The 18824-nt window shown below is 45.3% G+C and overlaps 1 protein-coding gene across 1 annotated transcript in view; it reads right to left on the bottom strand.

Annotated features, from left to right (window-relative positions):
• Window positions 1-11619: 11619 nt before the first annotated feature.
• The window catches only part of LOC140420429 (uncharacterized), a 131573-nt gene continuing 124368 nt past the window's right edge, over window positions 11620-18824 (bottom strand). Inside the window, 1 exon segment of the mRNA XM_072504434.1 lies at window positions 11620-12409. Coding sequence (XP_072360535.1) covers window positions 11895-12409 — 515 coding nt within the window. The 3' untranslated portion in view covers window positions 11620-11894.

Here is an 18824-nt window from a genome sequence, read left to right as displayed (position 1 = left end):
TCAGCTGGCTAGTGATGCAGAGCGAGGTCAGACTGGTCCTCCCTCATGATTGTTGGAAGGAGGGCAGCACGGTGGTGCAGTGGTTAGCACTGCTGCCTCACGGCGCCGAGGTCCCAGGTTTCACCCCGGCTGTGGGTCACTGTCCGTGTGGAGTTTGCACATTTTCCCGTGTTTGTGTGGGTTTCACCCCCACAACCCAAAGATGTGCAGGGTAGGTGGATTGGCCAAGCTAAATTGTCCCTAAATTGGAAAAAATGAATTGTGTACTCTAAATTTAAAGAAGAAATTGATTGGCAGAAGGATGCCCTCCAGCTTTCTCACCAAAACTTTAGATAGCAGTTTCAAGTCAACATTCAAAAGAGAGATTGGCTGATAAGTGACACACTCTCGTGATCCTTGTCCGCTTCAGAATCAAACGGACATAAAGCTCACAAAGAGTCGATGGCAGCATACTTGAGTCAAAGTGATAATACATACCCACAAATAGATCCAACAGTAAACCTCAAATCCCCTGTAAAACCCACACCCACAGCCATGTGGTCCCAGCGCTTTACCTGGCTCAAGCTCCTTCATGGTCTTTGCCATCGCTTCCCCAGAAAGAGTAGCATTAAGAGCTTCATGCTGGCTTTCTGAGGCCTCCGGGAGATTCAAGGAAGAGAAATAATGCTCCACACCCGCCAACACATCACCAGACTGCTCAGGCTTGTATAATCCTGCATAGAATTCCCAAAATTTTGGTTTATTTCCTCCGTCTTCATGACCTTTTTCCCTCCGCCAAGCCGCACAGAGAAAATCGCTCCAAAGTCGGCCTTTGTATTTGCTCGGGTTACTCCCAAACTCGTACAACTTCTACCTCGCAAACTTTCAACTTTTCTCAACCTGCTGAGTAAATAGGGAGTCTTGCTGCGTTAGCCTCCTTCAGCAATAGCTTACTGAGGCCTCCTTATAATTCTCCTCGGCCTTCGCCAAAGAAACCTCCAGACGCCGCTGGTTCTCCAGCACCTGCACCTTTTATTAGCAGTGTAAGAAATGATCATCCCCCCCCCACCCCCCCACCGGAATGAACTTCACACGTCTGGAGGGGGAAATACCAGGGGCCGAGTTAACGGAAGAGCTCAAACTCTTCCTTAAAATGTGTAGTAAATGAAGTCCTCTTATCAGGAAGGCATCAAACCTCCACTTTCTTGACCTGGGGGTGAGCCCTCGAGCAGAAGCTCCAGAAAAATGGGGGAGGGGGGTGGATTGGTCCAAAGTTATAATGTTTCCTGTGTTGCAGGAGGACACCAAGTGTAGGATCGTCTTCGGCACAAAAAAGTCATTGATTCTAGTATGACATTGATGTGGGGCTGGAAAGAACGTAAAATCTCCGCCCCTCGGGTGCAAAGTTCTCCAAACATCCACATAACCCACCTCCTCACAAGCCGAGGCTCCACCCTAGCTTGAAGCATGGGGGGTTCTTGGTAACGGGGAGCTTATTTACCAGAGGATTTAAGTGGCAGTTGAAGTCGCCAACCACAAAAATATTAGTTGAAGCTAACTCTGCAAAATCCACAAAAGCCTTCGTAATTAACTCAGGGAGTAATTCGGGGATCCATAAACATTCATTATTGAAACAACATCTCTATGCACCGAACCTCTAATGACCACATATCTATCTGCTTTGTCCTTGGTGCAGGTTTCAACTTTAAAAGGGATATTTTTATGAATAAAGATTGCCACACCCCTGCTACTTGATGAAAAAGAGGCGAAAAAACCTGCCTCACCCAATCCCTCCTCAATTTAAAGTGTTCCTCATCACAGAATCCCTACAGTGCAGAAGGAGACCATTCGGCCCATCAAGTCTGCACCTGCCTTTGAAAGAGCACTTCCTTAAGCCCACGCCTCCAGCCTATCCCATTCACCCAGTAACCCTACCAAACCTTTTTGAACACTAAGGGGCAATTTAGCATGGCCAATCCACCTAATCTGCACATCTTTGCACTGTAGCAGGAAACCGGAGATCCCGGAGGAAACCCACACAGACACTGGGAGAATGTGCAAACTCCACATAGCCAGTCACCCAAGGCTGGAATTGAACCTGGGACCCTTGAGATGTGAGGCAGCAGTGCTAACCACCATGCCACTGTGTCGCCCCAAATGAGTTTAATCTAGATGAGTTTCCTGGAATAAAGCTATGTCGACTTTCTCCTTAAGAAAGGAGACAATCATTTTCCTTCTGATAGGGTGATGGATGCCCTATACATACTCTGAGAAAATATGGATTGGATTGGATCCGCTGGTGTCTCAGCAGGCTGGATAATTGAGTGAATCCCTTCTCACACTGAGAGCAGGTGAACGGCTTCTTCCCAGTGTGAATGCATCAATGAGCTTCCAGCAAACATGGGGCAGTGTATCCCTTCCCACAACCCGAACATTTCCACGGTTTCTCCATGTTTTGGGTCTGTGGGGGACAGAGATTTACAGCTTTTGGGGAATGGAAGAGGAAAGAATGTTCCATAGAAACTAGAATTGTCTGTTCTGAATTTCTATCCTGTACTGACAGTGATGTCTTTTGTAAATTGTTTCTGCAAGATATTAGAAGAGGACGAATTACAGACAGAAATCTCAAACGTCACGTCTCAATCTGGCAGAGTCACTCGATTCCTTTGGACCTGAATATCATCAGTCTTTGAATCTAGAAGGAGAAATGTTTGCCTCATGTGTTGACTTCAAAAGATTTTAAACATCAGTGTGACTGGAAAAGCACCGGGACACGCACGCACCCGAGTGAGAGTGTTCCAGAGCACTGACTGTGGAAAGAGCTTTAACCAGTTACATTGCACCATTCACAGAGGGGAGAGACTACACGTGTTTGTGTGTGATCAAGGCTTCAATTATCCAATCTGTGGAGACACAAGGAGATCCAAAACATGGAGAAACCGTGGAAATGTTCGGATTGTGGGAAGGGATACAGAGCCCCATGTTTGCTGGAAGCTCATCGATGCATTCACACTGGGGAGAAGCCGTTCACCTGCTCTCAGTGTAAGAAGGGATTCACTCAGTTATCCAACCTTCACAGGCACCATCAGAGACACCAGTTGATCTGATTGTAACCTCAACTTCACATAGGTCATAGAGTCATACAGCACATAAAGGCCTTTCGGCCCATCGAGTCTGCACCAGTCCAAAACAACCACTTAACCATTCTAATCCCATTTTCCAGCACTTGGCCTATAGCCTGGGCATCGCAAGTGCCGATCTAAATGCTTCTTAAATGTTATGAGGGTTTCTGCTTCCAGCAGCCTTTCAGGCAGCGAGTTCCAAACTCCCACCACCCTCTGGGTAAAAAAACTTTTCCTCCCATCCCCTCTAAACTTCCTGCCTCTTAAACCTATGCCCCTTGGTCACTGATCGCTCCACGAAAGGGAAAGTTTTTTCCTGTCTACTCTATTTATGTCCCTCATAATTTTTTACATCTCAATCATGTTCCCCTCAGTCTCCGCTGCTCCAAGGAAAACAATCCAAGTCTATCCAATCTCTCTTCATAACTAAAACTCTCCATCCCAGGAAACATCCTGGTAAATCTCCTCTGCACCCTTTCCAGTGCTATCCCAACCCTCCTATAATGTGGATTCCAGAACTGCACACAATACTCTAGCTGTGGCCTAACCAATGTTTTATACAGTTCAAGCATAACCTCCCTGCTCTTAAACTCTATGCCTCAGCTAATAAAGACAAGTATGCCATATGCCTTCTTAACCACTGGATCCTCCTGCTCTGCCACCTTAAGAGACTGGTGTACATGCACACCAAGTCCCTCTGATCCTCGGTGCTTCCCAGGGTCCTGCCGTTTACCATGTATTCCCTTGCCTTGTTTGACCTGCCCAAGTGCATCACTTATCCAGATTGAATTTCATTTACCACTGATCAGCCCATCTGACCAACCCCCCTGTAATTAAAGGCTATCCTCCTCACTATTTACCACCCCACCAATTTTCATGTCATCCGCAAACTTACTGATCAACCCCCCTACATTCATGTCCAAGTCATTTATATAAACCACAAACAGCAAGGGCCCCAACACTGATCTCTGTGGGACCTCACTGGACACAGTCTTCCAGTCAGAGAAACACCCCTCAACTATCACCCTCTGCTTCCTGCCATTCAGCCAATTTTGGATCCAAATCTCCTTGGATCTCATGGGCTCTTACCTTCGCTATCAGTCTCCCATGTGGGACCTTATCAAAAGCCTTGCTGAAGTCCAAATAGACTCCGTCAAATGCATTTCCCTCATCTACACAGCTGGTCACCTCCAGGTTTAGTGCCCAGAACTACGCACAGTCTCCAAGTGGGGTCTAACTAGAGTTTTGTAAAGCTGCAGCATAACGTCTGCGTCCTTATACTCCAGTCCTCTAAATATAAAGGCCAGCATTTCATTAGTCTTCTCGATTACTTTCTGCACTTGTTTATGACATTTTAAAGATCTATGCTCGATTATAAAATTCTCCTGTCTCTACCTATAAAAGATCCATGTTTATCTTCACCAAATGTTTCCTTTTTATGTACCGACAAGGCTTTTACAGTCCATTTATATGGTTTTTTTTCTAGTTTACATTGATATTCTATTCTCCCTTTCTTTATGAGTGTCTTCGCCCTCCTTTACACAATTATAAAATCCTCCCAATCCTCAGCTTTACTATTTCTGGTAACTTTATTGGCCTTTTCTTTCAATCTTATACTGTCTTTAACTTCCTCTACCAGCGGGCAGAATGGTGGCACAGTGGTTAGCACTGCTGCATCACGGCACCGAGGTCCCAGGTTTGATCCCGCCCCGGGTCACTGTCCATGTGGAGTTTGCACATTCTCCCCGTGTTTGCGTGGGTTTCGCCCCCACAACCCAAAGATGTGCAGGGTAGGTGGATTGGCCACGCTAAATTGCCCTTAATTGGAAAAAATGAATTGGGTACTCTAAATTTTTAATGTTTTTTTAAACCTCCTCTGTTAGCCACGGTTGATTGACTTTTTGGGGTTCTTGTGCCTTGAAGGAATGTAAACTGTGTAATAATTCTATAAAGTCTCTCCATTTCCTGTGTACTGTCACACCTTTAATGTATTTCCCCCAATCCACCTCAACCAACTTGTCCCTCACACCGTCATCATTTCCTTTGTTCAAATTTAACACCCTGGCTTCAGATTGAAATACCTCACCTTCAAACTTAATGTAAAATTCTGTCATAGTGTGGTCATTCATCCAAAAACGTTCTTTTACAGCAAGATTATTTGGGCGGCACGGTAGCACTATGGGTAGCACTGTTGTTTCACAGCGCCAGGGTCCCAGGTTCGATTCCCGGCTTGGGTCACTGTCTGTGTGGAGTCTGCATGTTCTCCCCGTGTCTGTGTGGGTTTCCTCCGGGTGCTCGTGTTTCCTCCCACAATTCCCAAAAGACGTGCGGTTAGGTAATTTGGACATTCTGAATTCTCCCTCTGTGTACTCGAACAGGCTCCGGAATGTGTCGACCTGGGGCTTTTCACAGTAACTTCATTGCAGTGTTAATGTAAGCCTGCTTGTAATAATAATAATTTACTGTCACAAGTAGGCTTCAATGAAGTTACTGTGAAAAGCCCCCAGTCGCCACATTCCGGCGCCTGTTCGGGGAGGCTGGAATGGGAATTGAACCAAAGCTGCTGGTCTTGTTCTGCATTACAAGCCAGCTGTCTTAGCCCACTGTGCTATACCAGCCCCGTGACAATACATATTATTATTATTAATTAACCCTTTATTGCTACATAATACTGGATCTAAAACAGTTGGTTCTCTAGTTGGTTCCTCAACTTACTGTTCTAGAAAACCGTCCCTACACAGTCCGGAGACTTGTCCTCCACAGCATCAGTGCTCATTAGGTTTACACAGTCTATATGCAGATTGAAGTCACCCATGATAACTGTTTTACCCATGCTACAAGATTCCCTGATCTCCTGATTAATCTCATGCCCCACCACTACTGTTTGGTGGTCTATAAACAACTCTTACCAATGTTTGCTGCCCCATGCTGTTTCTTAGCTCCACCCAAACAGATTCCTGACTGAGATCCTCCCTTACTAATGTACTGATTCCGTCCCTTATTATCAGCACAGCATCACCTCCTTTTCCTTTTTGCCTGCATCATCAGCAAACTTAATGACCATACCTTCGGTCCCGTTGTCCAAGTCATTGATATAAATTATAAAAAGTTGAGGCTCCAGCACTGATCCCGGTGACACACCGCTCATTACATCTTGCCAACCAGAAAATGACTGATTTATGCCTACTCTCGGTTTTCTGGTATCTCGCCAATCATTCACCGTGAAAGACAGTTCTGGGGTTAAAGGCTGCCAGACAGAAAAGAGTGGAACCCTGGGGAATGAATCATCACTTTGGACTGATTCTGAAACGATTAAGTTTCGACTTCCGGGGTAGAGTAAAATATAATTGTGAAGTGCAGTTTTTGATTGTGTAAAGGGCAAAGTTCTATTTTAGACTTTAATGTGTAGGTTTCCGACAAAAGTAATGTTTAGTTAGTATTGTTTCTAGTTATAATGAGTTGGATGATGGAATCGAATGCATGGCGGCTAATTTAAAAAAAAAATTAAATTAAAGTACCCAATTCTCTTATTTTTTCCACTTAAGGGGCAGTTTAGTGTGGCCAGTTCACCTACCCTGCACATCTTTGGGTTGTGGGGGTGAGACTCACGCAATTACGGGGATAATGTGCAAACTCCACAAGGACAGTGACCCGGCCTGGATCAAACCCGGGTCCTCAGAGCTGTGAGGCAGCAGTGCTAACCACTGCACCACCGTGACGTCCTTGACAACGAAATTTGCTGATGACACAAAGATAGGCCAGAAAGTAATTTGTGACGTGGACTTAAGGAGTCTGCAAAGGACAACAAATAGGTTAAGTGAATGGACAAAAATGTTACGGATGGAGCATAACGTGGAAAAACGTGAACTTGTCCACTTTGGCAGGAAGGATTAAATAAAACAGCATATTATAGAAATGGAGAAAGATTTCAGAACTGTGACGTACAGAGGGATCTGGGTGTCCTGATACAGGAATCTCAGTAAATTAGTTTGCAGGTACAGCCAGTGATTGGGAAGCACAATGGAATATTGTTGTTTATTGCAAGGGGACTGGAACATAAAAGTTGGGATGTTTTGCTGCAGTTGTACAGGGCCTTGGAGAGACCATATTTAGAGCACTGTGTACAGTTTGGGTCTCCTTATTTCAGAAATGAGATAGTTGCATTAGAAACAATTTAGAGGTTGACTCCCCGGATTCATGGAATGAGGGGGTTATCCTCTGAGGAAAGGTTTGACAGGTTTGGACTGTATCCATTGCTGTTGAGAAGAATGAGAGATGATCTTATTGAAACACGAGGTCCTGAGTGGAATTGACAGAGAGAATGATGGGAGGATGTTTCCCCTTGTGGCAGAGACTAGAGCTCGGGAACACTGTTTAAAAACCGGGCTGTGATTTTGTTTTCTGGTGCAGTGCGCCCCGCTGGCTGCGGGATTCTCCGTCTCACCAGCCGGTCAATGGGGTTTCCCATTGTGGGCAGCCCCATGCCACCAGGAAATCCCCAGCATGGGTGCACTGTTGGCAAGGCGGAGAATCCAGCCCAAGGGGTTTCCTATTTAAGATGCTGATGAGGATATTTGTTCTGAGGGCCGTGGTCTGTGGATCTCTCTTCCCCAGAGAGTGGAGGGACAGTGAATACGTTTTAAGGCTGAGTTTGATAAATTCTTGATTGACGTGGGAGAGAAAGGGTGGAGGAAGGAAGGTGGAGTTGGGACCACAATCAGATCAGCCCTGATTTTATTGAATGGTGGAGTAGGCTTGAGGGGCCGAATGGCCTACTCCTCCTAATTTGAATGTTTTGATCCTTAACACCCGCTTCCCCAAACTCTGAAATTATTCACATAACCTTTATTGGTGACCGTGGTTAGATTTTATTCAGTATAAATAAGAGCTGACACATGTTAATGTCTGAGCAGTAATATCAAAGTGCAGCAGCATTCCCATTACACTCTGGGTAGAAGCACCATCTCCAGGTAAATGCTCCCTGCTCTGCCCCAGATGCCATGGTCCCAGTCAGTGGAATGTGTAAAACCTCAACAAATCTCTGTGATCAGGGAGTCCCTTCTTATACTTTATTACATCACAAAGTCTATGGAGACTGATTTAACCCAATCATTGCCGAGCTAATATTTGAACAGACCAATTACAAAGCCTGTCATTGAACCATCTGTACCCACCCAAGCCACGTCCAACTCTCAAACAATTGTCTTCCCCACGCTCCGTCCCCGGTACAGGGAGTCAGCATTCCCATGCCAAGCAGTGAAAACATGGTGGCCTTGACAGCCAGGTGTTGTCTAGGATTCCAGGCACTCTTGTTTTCTCTGTCCTCTGGGAGCTGTTGATCTCCCTCTTCCCACACAGCAAGTCGTCTGTTCTCAGCTCTGCTCGATTTCTGTTGGAGTTTGGTCCTTATTACACCTTTCGGATCAATAAAACATTTGGTCAGTGAAGACCCAAACCACAATTTCCCATCCTGTCACCTGTCAACCATCCTTACCCAGAGCGTAATCACAACAGGAATAAAAACAGGAGCAGTGTAACAATCAAATTCATGATAAATCCAGCCAGTCATAGAATTTAATTTAATGTTCGCTAATTAGCAAGAAAACCTGAAGTAGGGAGTCCCCCAGGATTCTTACAGTCCACACCTAGAGGGGGAGGAGAACACTCTCTCTGACGCATTATTTTCCAGTTCTGTTCTGGCTCCGCCTGGGGTAACATCTACTTGATATTTTCTTCTCCTGAAGGAGCACCGTGAGTTCTAGGTCACTGGCACATTAGGACAGATGCTTCAAGCAACAGATCAAGCATGGATGTACAAGATTCCCCAGCTCTCTCTTTGTGGACAGTTCTTACTCAGTATTATTTCTCCCAAGTCCTTCCTTATCCCATCATCGCTTTAATTTCACTCCCACTTTGCCCATGTCCAGTGTGTTTAATTCTATCCTGATTGTTTTAAAGTCAGTTTCTCTCTGGAGTGTGTCAATGTCTTGATGATGTCACAATGGTGTCTCAATCCCCTGGCCACATTAACCATTTCATCTCCTGCTGTGTCTCCAGTAGCTGTGTGTGTTTGGGACCCGGTCTTCAGTCCATTTCACCATGAATTTAGGCTTGTTATTTTTCACATGTAACAAATCACATCTGCACACCCACACCGGTATCCCAAAATCATGTCACATATTCTTAACTCTCAGATGCGCTGATGAAAAGATCAAAGGGGGTGTCTGGCTGTCTTATCTGCCCTGTTATGAATAGAACGTAGGAGGATACCAGATTGATTCCATTCACTCACACCCAAGGTAAATATTCCAATTCATTTATTGTCCAGAACAATATTCCCAGTATCTTTAAAACAGAAATTAAACAGTCCCGTCCGATCCCAGTTATTAACATATTCTGTTTGTTTGTTCATGTCAGGCTGGGATTGTTCACCTTGGAGCAAAGGAGGTCAAGGGGAGATTTGAGAGAGGTGGACAAGATTATGACAGGTTTAGGTAAGACGGATAAAGAAAAGCTGTTCCCATTCGCTGATGGGACAAGGATGAGGGGGTATAGGGTTATCAAAAGGGTTCCAATCTAGAGAGATAGATTTGAAAAGCAGGGAGGTTATGTTCAACTTGTTTAGAACCAGGGTCACTGGGAGCACTGTCAACATTTGTCATCTCCATTTCGAAAAATAGAGGCACTGGAGAAGTTGCAACAAAGATTCACAAGAATAATACCAGAACTGAGAGCATTTCACCCTCAGATCATATCATGTATGTATAGATCATATAATTTGCAGTGCAGAAGGAGGCCATTCGGCTCATCGAGTGCACAGGCCCTTGGAAAGAGCACCCCACTCAAGCACACGCCTCCTCCAGTCCATCACCCTAACCCAGTAACCCCACTAGGGGCAATTTAGCATGGCCAATCCACCTAACCTGCACATCTTTGGACTGTGGGAGGAAACCGGAGCACCCGGAGGAAACCCACGCCCACATGGGGCGGATGTGCAGACTCCACACAGACAGTGACCCAAGCCGGGACTCGAACCTTGGACCCTGGAGTTGTGAAGCAACTGTACTAACCACTATGCTACCGTGCTGCCCTCAGGAAAGACTGGGGCTGCTTTTCTCAAGAAAAGAGAAGGCTGAAGGGTGACCTGATGGAAGTCTTTAAGATTATGAAGGGGTTCAATAATCCAATAGGGATTTCAATGAGAAACCTCTTTATCCAGCGAGTGGTGAGAATGTGGAACTCGCTACCACAGCGAGTGGTTGAGGTGAACACCATGAATACATTGAAGGGGAAGCTAGATACATACATGAGAGAGAAAGGAATAGAAGGGCCAGATTTCAGGTCTCAGGTAAGAGATTAATGCTGGGAGGTGGTGGGGAGGGGGGATATTTTGATGAAGAGAATGGTAATGACCTGGAACTCGCTGCCTGTGAGGGGGTTGGAAATGAAGACAATGGAGGATTTAAAACGGAAATTGGATTGACATTTGAGAGAAATGAACTTGCAGGGCTACAGGGTTAGAACGGGGCAATGAGACTGACTCGCTGGCTCCAGAGCCAACAGGGAATCAATGGACTGAATGGCCTCCTACTCTGTCCTCATGACTCAAATCTAAAGAGAACAATTTCAGCTGCTCCAGTCTTTCCAACTCACTGAAGTCCCTCATCCCTGGTGCCATTCTTGTAAATCTCCACCGCACCCTCTCTGAGAATATCACATCTTTCCTCAAATATGGAGCCCACAGATAGTAAAAGGAAATCGAGGCACTGGAGAAGGTACACCAAAGATTCACAAGAATAATACCAGAACTGAGAGCATTTAACCCTCAGGAAAAGCTGGAGCTACCTTTCTCTAGAAAAGAGAAGACTGAAGGGTGACCTGATGGAAGTCTTTAAGATGATGAAGGGGTTCAATAATCCAATAGGGATTTCAATGAGAAACCTCTTTACTCAGCGAGTGGTTGAGGTGAACAGCATGAATACATTGAAGGGGAAGCTAGAAAGACATGAGGGAGAAAGGAATAGAAGGATATGCTGATGGAGGAGATGAAGAGGGATGGGTGGAGGCTCATAGAATCATAGAATTTACAGTGCAGAAGGAGGCCATTCGGCCCATCGAGTCTGCACCGGCTCTTGGAAAGAGCATCCCACCCAAGCCCACACCGCCCTATTCCCATAACCAAGTAACCCCAGTCAACCAACACTAAGGGCAATTTTGGACACTAAGGACAATTTATCATGGCCAATCCACCTAACCTGCACATCTTTGGACTGTGGGAGGAAACCGGAGCACCCGGAGGAAACCCACGCACACAGGGGGAGAACGTGCAGACTCCGCACAGACAGTGACCCAGCCGGGAATCAAACCTGGGACCCTGGAGCTGTGAAGTAATTGTGCTAACCACTATGCTACCGTACTCACCCGTGCTGTCTTTTCATGTGGAGCATGAATACTAACAGAGACCAATTGAGCCGACTGGCCTGGCCCTGTGCTGCAGACTCAATGGAACAGAAACAAATATATTTATTTTAGATTCAACTGTGGTAGGAAAAACACTATTTACTGTCCAGGATAAAATAAATATCCTTTATCAGCTTTTGTGGATCATTTCAGTGGAAATGTTCTCTCCCAGGCTCAAAGAGCATCAGCCCACTGGAAGCAAAGTTGTGAGACCGGCCAGTCCAGCAGGAAGAAACCCTCCGAACCTCCCACTTCACCAAGTGTCAGAATGAACATGGTTCAGTCCTGGGTGTGATCAACAGCAGCAATAACAGCAGAATCCAACCTCTGTAATCACTGGTGAACTCGCTGGTGTCTCAGCAGGTGTGAAAATTGAGTGAATCCCTTTTCACACTCAGAGCAGGTGAACGGTCTCTCCCCAGAATGAGCTCGCTGGTGTCTCATCAGGTTGGATGAATCTCGGAATCGTTTCCCACACTCAGAGCAGGTGAACGGTCTCTCTCCAGTGTGAACTCGCTGGTGTGTCAGCAGTGCAGATGAATCTCTGAATCTCTTCCCACAATCACCACAGGTGAATGGTCTCTCCCCAGTGTGAATCTGTTGGTGTCTCTGCAGTTTGGATGACCGGGTAAACCCCTGCCCACAGTCAGAGCAGGTGAATGGCCTCTCCCCAGTGTGAGCTCGCTGATGTTCCAGCAGGTTAGATGACGTTCTAAACCTTTTTGTGCAGTGAGAGCAGCTGAATGGTCTCTCCTCAGTGTGAACTCGCTGGTGTGTCAGCAGGTTGCATAAATAAGTAAATCCCTTCCCACAGTCAGAACAGGTAAACGGCTTCTCCCCAGTGTGAACTCGCTGGTGGGCCAACAAGGTGGATGAATCTCTGAATCCCTTCCTACACTCAGTGCAGGTGAACGGTCTCTCCCTGGTGTGAATTTGTTGGTGCCTCTGCAGTTTGGATAATTGAGCAAAACCCCTCCCACACTCTGAGCAAGTGAATGGTCTCTCCCCGGTGTGAACTCGCTGGTGCATCAGCATGCTAGATAACTGAGTGAATGCCTTCCCACAGTCAGAGCAGGTGAATGGTCTCTCCCCGGTGTGGCTACGTCGATGAATTTCCAGCTTCGATGGGGATATGAATCCCTTCCCACATTCTCCACATTTCCATGGTTTCTCCATGGTGCAGGTGTCCTTGTGTCTCCCCATGTTAGACCATCAAATGAAGTCTTCACGCACCGAACAAATGTGGCTCCAACAATGTTTTTTTCAAGCTGTGTAAATGGTTAAAGCTGGAACACTCTCACTCGGGTGTGTGTGTGTGTCCTGTTGCTTTTCCAGTCACACAAATGTTTAAAATCTTTTGAAGAACACAGAACAGCCAAAAACCAAAGAGAAAATGCTGGAAAATCTCAGCAGGTCTGGCAGCATCTGTAGGGAGAGAAAAGAGCTAACATTTTGAGTCCAGATGACCCTTTGTCAGAACAGTCAAATATTTCTCCTATATTCAAAGACTGATGATTTTCAGGACCCGAAAAATTGAGTGACAGTCAGATCTTGATGTGATATTTCGTCTTCGTTTCCTGCCTGTAAATCCTCCCCTTGAAGTATCCTGTAAAAAGAGTTTCAAAATTCATTACTGTCAGTGCAGGATAGAAATTCAGAACAGACAATTCTAGTTTCTATGGAACATTCTTTCCTCTTTCTCATTCCCCAGAAGCTGTAAAGTCCGCCCCACGCACTCTCCCTCCATTCTAACTCTGGTATTACCCCTCCCAATTCTCCTGAAGATGCTGATTCAGGCTGATTAACAGATCCATGCTTCTGCTTCCAGTCCTGGACACAGACTGAAAATCTTCATGTAGGCTGCCAGACTGATACATGTTTAGATATTTTGTTTCGATCTGTTGGCTGGACAGTTGGTTTGTGATACAGAGGTGGTTAAATTCCTGTGCTGGCTGAAGTTATTCATGAAGGGCCCACCTTCTCAACTTTGCCCCTCGCCTAAGGTGTGGTGATTCTCAGGTTAAATCGCCACCAGTTAGCTCTTCCCCCATCAAAATACAAATATATCTAATAGATGTTTCAGTTGGTTAAGATACAGCAGAATGTTCCTGCAAGGCCACAGTTGAATGCCAGAATGAGAAAAGAAATGGAAAGGGGGTGAAAATAAAGTGTTTTACTCACAGATATTGGAGACAGGAGGAGGGTTCAGACTGTGTGAAGCTTAATCTTCATTCACACAATGCCCGCGCTCTGATAGGCTGGAGAGCCAATGTCCTTCCGGTCTGTCAAAGCTTGCTATTGGCTCCGCGCCGCCAAAGAACAATGGGCAACGGAAGTCATGTGGCACTGGAAGCACATTTACCTCCAGATGCGCCGACCATTTGGCCAATGTAAAAGGTCCATTCCTGCACATGCGCCATTTCACATCACCCTTGGACATGCGCAGTTCCAGGCTGCCCGCGCAGCGGTCGAGCGGTTTCTCCAGCGCGGGGGGTTGTGGGAATTACGGCTGCCATTTCTCACCCGGATCCCAGCCTCCAAACTCCTGGGACTGGGATGGAAAGGGGCGGGAGAGGAGGGGGAGACGCAGTGACCCCACCCTGACACAAAGCACATGTCGGTAGTCACTGAAATGAAATGAAAATGAAATCACTGGATTTGATTATGAGGTTCCCCCTCGAAAACAATTTGTTAACTTCAGGTGTAAAGATTTAGACACCTGGGTGACACATTGGGCAGGGCAATAGATGTGAGTGAAACTGAACCAGGGAGTCAGCACCTTCAGGGGAGGAGAATTGGGGAAAAGCAGGAGGAGGATATTCGGATGAATCAGTGTCAAAATCAACAAGGAAGAGGGAGTGTGTGGGGAACAAACATTTGAGAGGGAGAAGGATTTTACTGTTGTTGCTGCTATTCAGGACCAAACCATATTCAGTCTGCCACTTGGAGTTTCATTCTGCTGAAGTTACAGGACTGGAACTGTACTGGAGTTTAATATTCTCGATTTAGGTCAAATAAACCAGATTTGGATTGAACAACCTGCGTGATATCATTGATGTGGGATCAGTTGAGTGCAGATTTTCTGGGTGATAGGTGTCTCTTTCAGAACTGCTGTCTCTTGAAGAACTGCTGCCTGTGATCTCTCCTCATTCATTCAGGGCAACTCAGCTGAAATTATTTTACAAAAAAAGTTTGCTTTCAGCATTACACCCAAACAATCCTTAATATGAAATTGATCATTCCGTGTCTGAAATGTTCCACTGGTTGAAATGACATAGAATGGACATCAAAGAAACAGGCCATTCGGCCCACCTGGTCTGCGATGGTTTTGATGCTCCACACATACCTCCTCCCAGTCCTCTTCACCTTCACTGTCAGTCAGAACTCAGTGGGTAATTCTCCTACCTCTTGAGTTCCAAAGTTCTGAGCTCATCTTCCCATTCAGGACTGTAGAACAAAACTCAGGGCTGATACTGCAGTGCAGCACTGCGGTAGTGCTGCTCTGCTGGAGGTACCATCTTTCAGATGAGATGTTAGTGAGTCCCAGTTTAACTGCTTGGTTAGAACGGTTAGAAGGATAGGGTGGAAGGGTGGGGATAAGTAGGTGCTCTTTCGGAGGGCCAGTGCAGCCTTGATGGGCCGAATGGCCTCCTTCTGCACTGTAAATTCTATGATGCTATGTCTACAAAAAGATGCCGGCAGGTTAAGTGTGTGGGGGAAAATGCAGATGGAATATAATGTGAGCGAATATGAACTTTTTCACTTTGGCAAGAGGAGTAGAGAAACAGCATCCTATTTAAATGGAGTGAGATTGCAATACTAAGTGGTACAGAGAGATCTGGGTGTCCTGGTACAGGAATCACAAAACGTTAGTTTGCTAGTAGAAGGGGAATGGAAGCAGCGCAGGGCCTTGGCGAGGCCACATCTAAAATATTGTGCACTGCTTCTTCACCTTGTTTGAAAAACAAAGATATAATTGTGTTAGCAACAGTTCGTACAATCTGCTAACACATCCGTGAGTTCACACCGGGGAGAGGTTCTTGACCGGTTGCCTATGTGTGGGGGCAGGGATTCACCTGGTCATCCAGTCTGCTGACATACCAACGAGTTCACACTGGGGAGAGACAATTCTCCAGCTCCCTGTGTGGGTAGAGATTCAGTCGGTTATCTGAACTGAGACCTGAGCAAGCTCACCAGTGATTACAGGGTTCGAATTTTGCTGTTATTTCTGTTGTTTCTCACTCCCATCACTGGATCATGTTCAATCTGACAGCTAATAGAAGTGGGACGGTTCATTCCTGCTGGACTGGTTGATCTCATAAGTTTGCTTCCAGCCCACTTATTCTCTTTGAGAGTTGTTGTGAAAATCTAATTCATATTTAATGTGGATCATAGAATGAAAGGTTGCTTTGAAGGTAAATCATATTTACTTTGCTTTTGTGTTTGGAACCTCTATGAACATATCACATTGCCATGAAGGTGGGTTGTAGGGTTTGGGAGGTTCTTTTGTTGGATTTATCTGGGCATTTCTCACAGAAGGCAATTGAAGATTTGGTCTACTGTATTTTCAAGTTTCCTTGGATTTCGTGAGGGGAAAAAAAGCTGGAAGGTTTACCTAGCTTGGAGCTAGATGAAGAAACCTACAGTGACCGGCACAGTTGGTTTCTCTGGTTGTGGAAGCAATCAGCTTCAACAGTGAGCTTGAAATGAGGAGTGAAGAAGATCTGGGCGCTGGTTGGAAAAAGAAATCTGTCTGCCCAAAGTCACAACAAGGCAGTGAGGCTCAATCTTGTGCTGAGTAATCCAGAGACATCAAGCATTGGAGGCTCAATTTACCAAAAGCTAATGGAAAGATGTGGACGAATCGTTGGGCCTGAGAAGAGTTGCTGAAATATTGAGAAGAAAATGATGTGTATTCCAGAGGGCTGTGGCATACCTTTGGGTTAATCCCTGAAAAAGTAAACAAACCTTCAAGATCTCACAATGTGTAAAGAATCTCTTCGGTCGAACGACAATACAGTTCGGACTTTACAACTTATGTAATTACAAAATGTAGTGTTTCATTATGTGCTTTTTAAAAAAATCACATTAAAATTTGATTTTGTTTAAAGACATTAAGCCTTGTGGTTTAGCTCTTTCAGTTAACTACTGGGTGTTTTAATTTCTCTTGAAACATTTACTGGTTAAAGACATTCAATAGATACAAGTTGTGACTCTCAGTGATTAGGATTAGGCTTTGAGGAAACTGATTAGTTAGAAGTCACATATTGTAAAAATGGTTGTTTTTTATAAAAAATATTTTTATTCGCATTTTCAGTTGACACACAGTAACACTTTATGTTCAATATTTACAGCACGTATGGTTCTTATATACATATTGTTGGTGAAAAGGATGGTTAACAATGACAGGGGGAACAACATAGAGTGATGTTGGATGTTGCCAATCACAGTTTCTGACTCTCAGTCCCCAAAACCATAAGCTCAATGCTTTCTGATAACCCAAAATCACCTGAACCCATAATAGCACTAACCTTAACAACACTAATCCTAACCTCTAATAATCCAAATCATAACACCGAATACTCTTAACCGAATCATAACAACCACAATGGGTAGCACTGTTACTTCACAGCTCCAGGGTGCCAGGTTCGATTCCATTTTGGGTCACTGCCTGTGTGGAGTCTGCACGTTCTCCCTGTATCTGCGTGGGTTTCCTCCGGGTACTTCGGTTTCCTCCCACAATGCGCAAAATATGTGCTTGTTAGGTGAATTGGCCATTCTGAATTCTCCCTCAGTTTACCCGAACAGGCGCCAGAATGTGGTGACTAGGGGCTTTTCATAGTAACTTCATTTCATTGAATTTACAGTGCAGAAGGAGGCCATTTGACCCATCGAGTCTGTACTGGCTCTTGGAAAGAGCACCCTACCCAAGCCCACACCTCCACCCTACAACCCAGTAACCCTACCCAACACTAAGGGCAATTTAGTATGGCCAATCCACCAAACCTGCACATCTTTGGACTGTGGGAGGAAACCGGAGCACCCGGAGGAAACCCATGCACACACGGGGAGAACATGCAGACTCCGCACAGACAGTGACCCAAGCCGGGAATCGAACCTGGGATCCTGGAGCTGTGAAGCAATTATGCTAACCACTATGCTACTGTGCTGCCCTCATTGCAGTGTTAATGTGAGCCTCCTTGTGGCAATAAAGATTATTATTAATTAAAATTAACTAACATCCTCAATAACTTTAACTGTGAATGCCCACTATCACCACTGTAAATATCCATTCACTTTAATCACTCATCACCTGAAGTATCCACTGATCATAAAAATTCTTAAAACAAACACTGATTATCAACTAACCCTAACTCTTTATAATCCAAACCCTAACCCCGAATCGCCTATAACCATACAAGCATAAACAAATCCGAACCATAACCTAACATTAACTCCTTATAACCCAAACCCTCAAACCGAATATATACTAATGCCAAATATGACTCTAACCTTAAACACAACCTTAAACCAACAGCAACCCTAACCCTGGATACACACTGGCCTCTGATAACCCTAACTGAGGATCCCAGACCGGCCTCTGAATCACAAGTTGCAGAGACACCTGCGGAGTCACTGGTTCATGTGACATTATTGATGATGCCACCAGAGTGATACCCCCTCCCCCACCCCACACCACGGCCCCAACACAGACTCCCTCAATGTGACAGAAAGAGTGCTTTCTGAACTGCAACGGATTATGGGTAATGTCATCGCCATTAGTAACCGTCACCAATCTCACACAACCGTTAGAAATACACAGACAGACTCGGAGGAGGCGGGATATCCAACTCATCAACCTTGCCCCACAACACCTCCACATCTAGACTGCAGGAAAAGTACATGTGGATAGTCACTGGATTTCATTGTGATGTCCCCCTTAGCAAAACAGTTTGTTAACTTCAGGTGTAAAGATTTAGGCACCTGGGTGACATATCGAGGACGACAACAGGGGCGAGTGAAACTGAACCCCATAGTCAGCATCTTCAGGGGAGGAGAATTGGATGAAAAGCAGGAGGAGGATAGTGGGATGAATTAGTGTTACAGTCAATAGGGAGGAGGGAGTCTCTGGGAGACAGAGATTTATAGTTTGAGATGAAGGATTTTCTGTGACAAATAAAATTGTCAGTTCTGAATTTCCATCCTGCAATCACAGTGATGAGTTGATTATGTCAATCCAATCACACCTATTAAAGTCTCTCT

Source organism: Scyliorhinus torazame, chromosome 5 (assembly GCF_047496885.1).
Source record: "Scyliorhinus torazame isolate Kashiwa2021f chromosome 5, sScyTor2.1, whole genome shotgun sequence".
NCBI classification, from domain to species: Eukaryota; Metazoa; Chordata; class Chondrichthyes; order Carcharhiniformes; family Scyliorhinidae; genus Scyliorhinus; species Scyliorhinus torazame.
The sequence above is the reverse complement of the archived record's forward strand: the minus strand, read 5'-3'. Positions and strand labels throughout refer to the sequence as shown.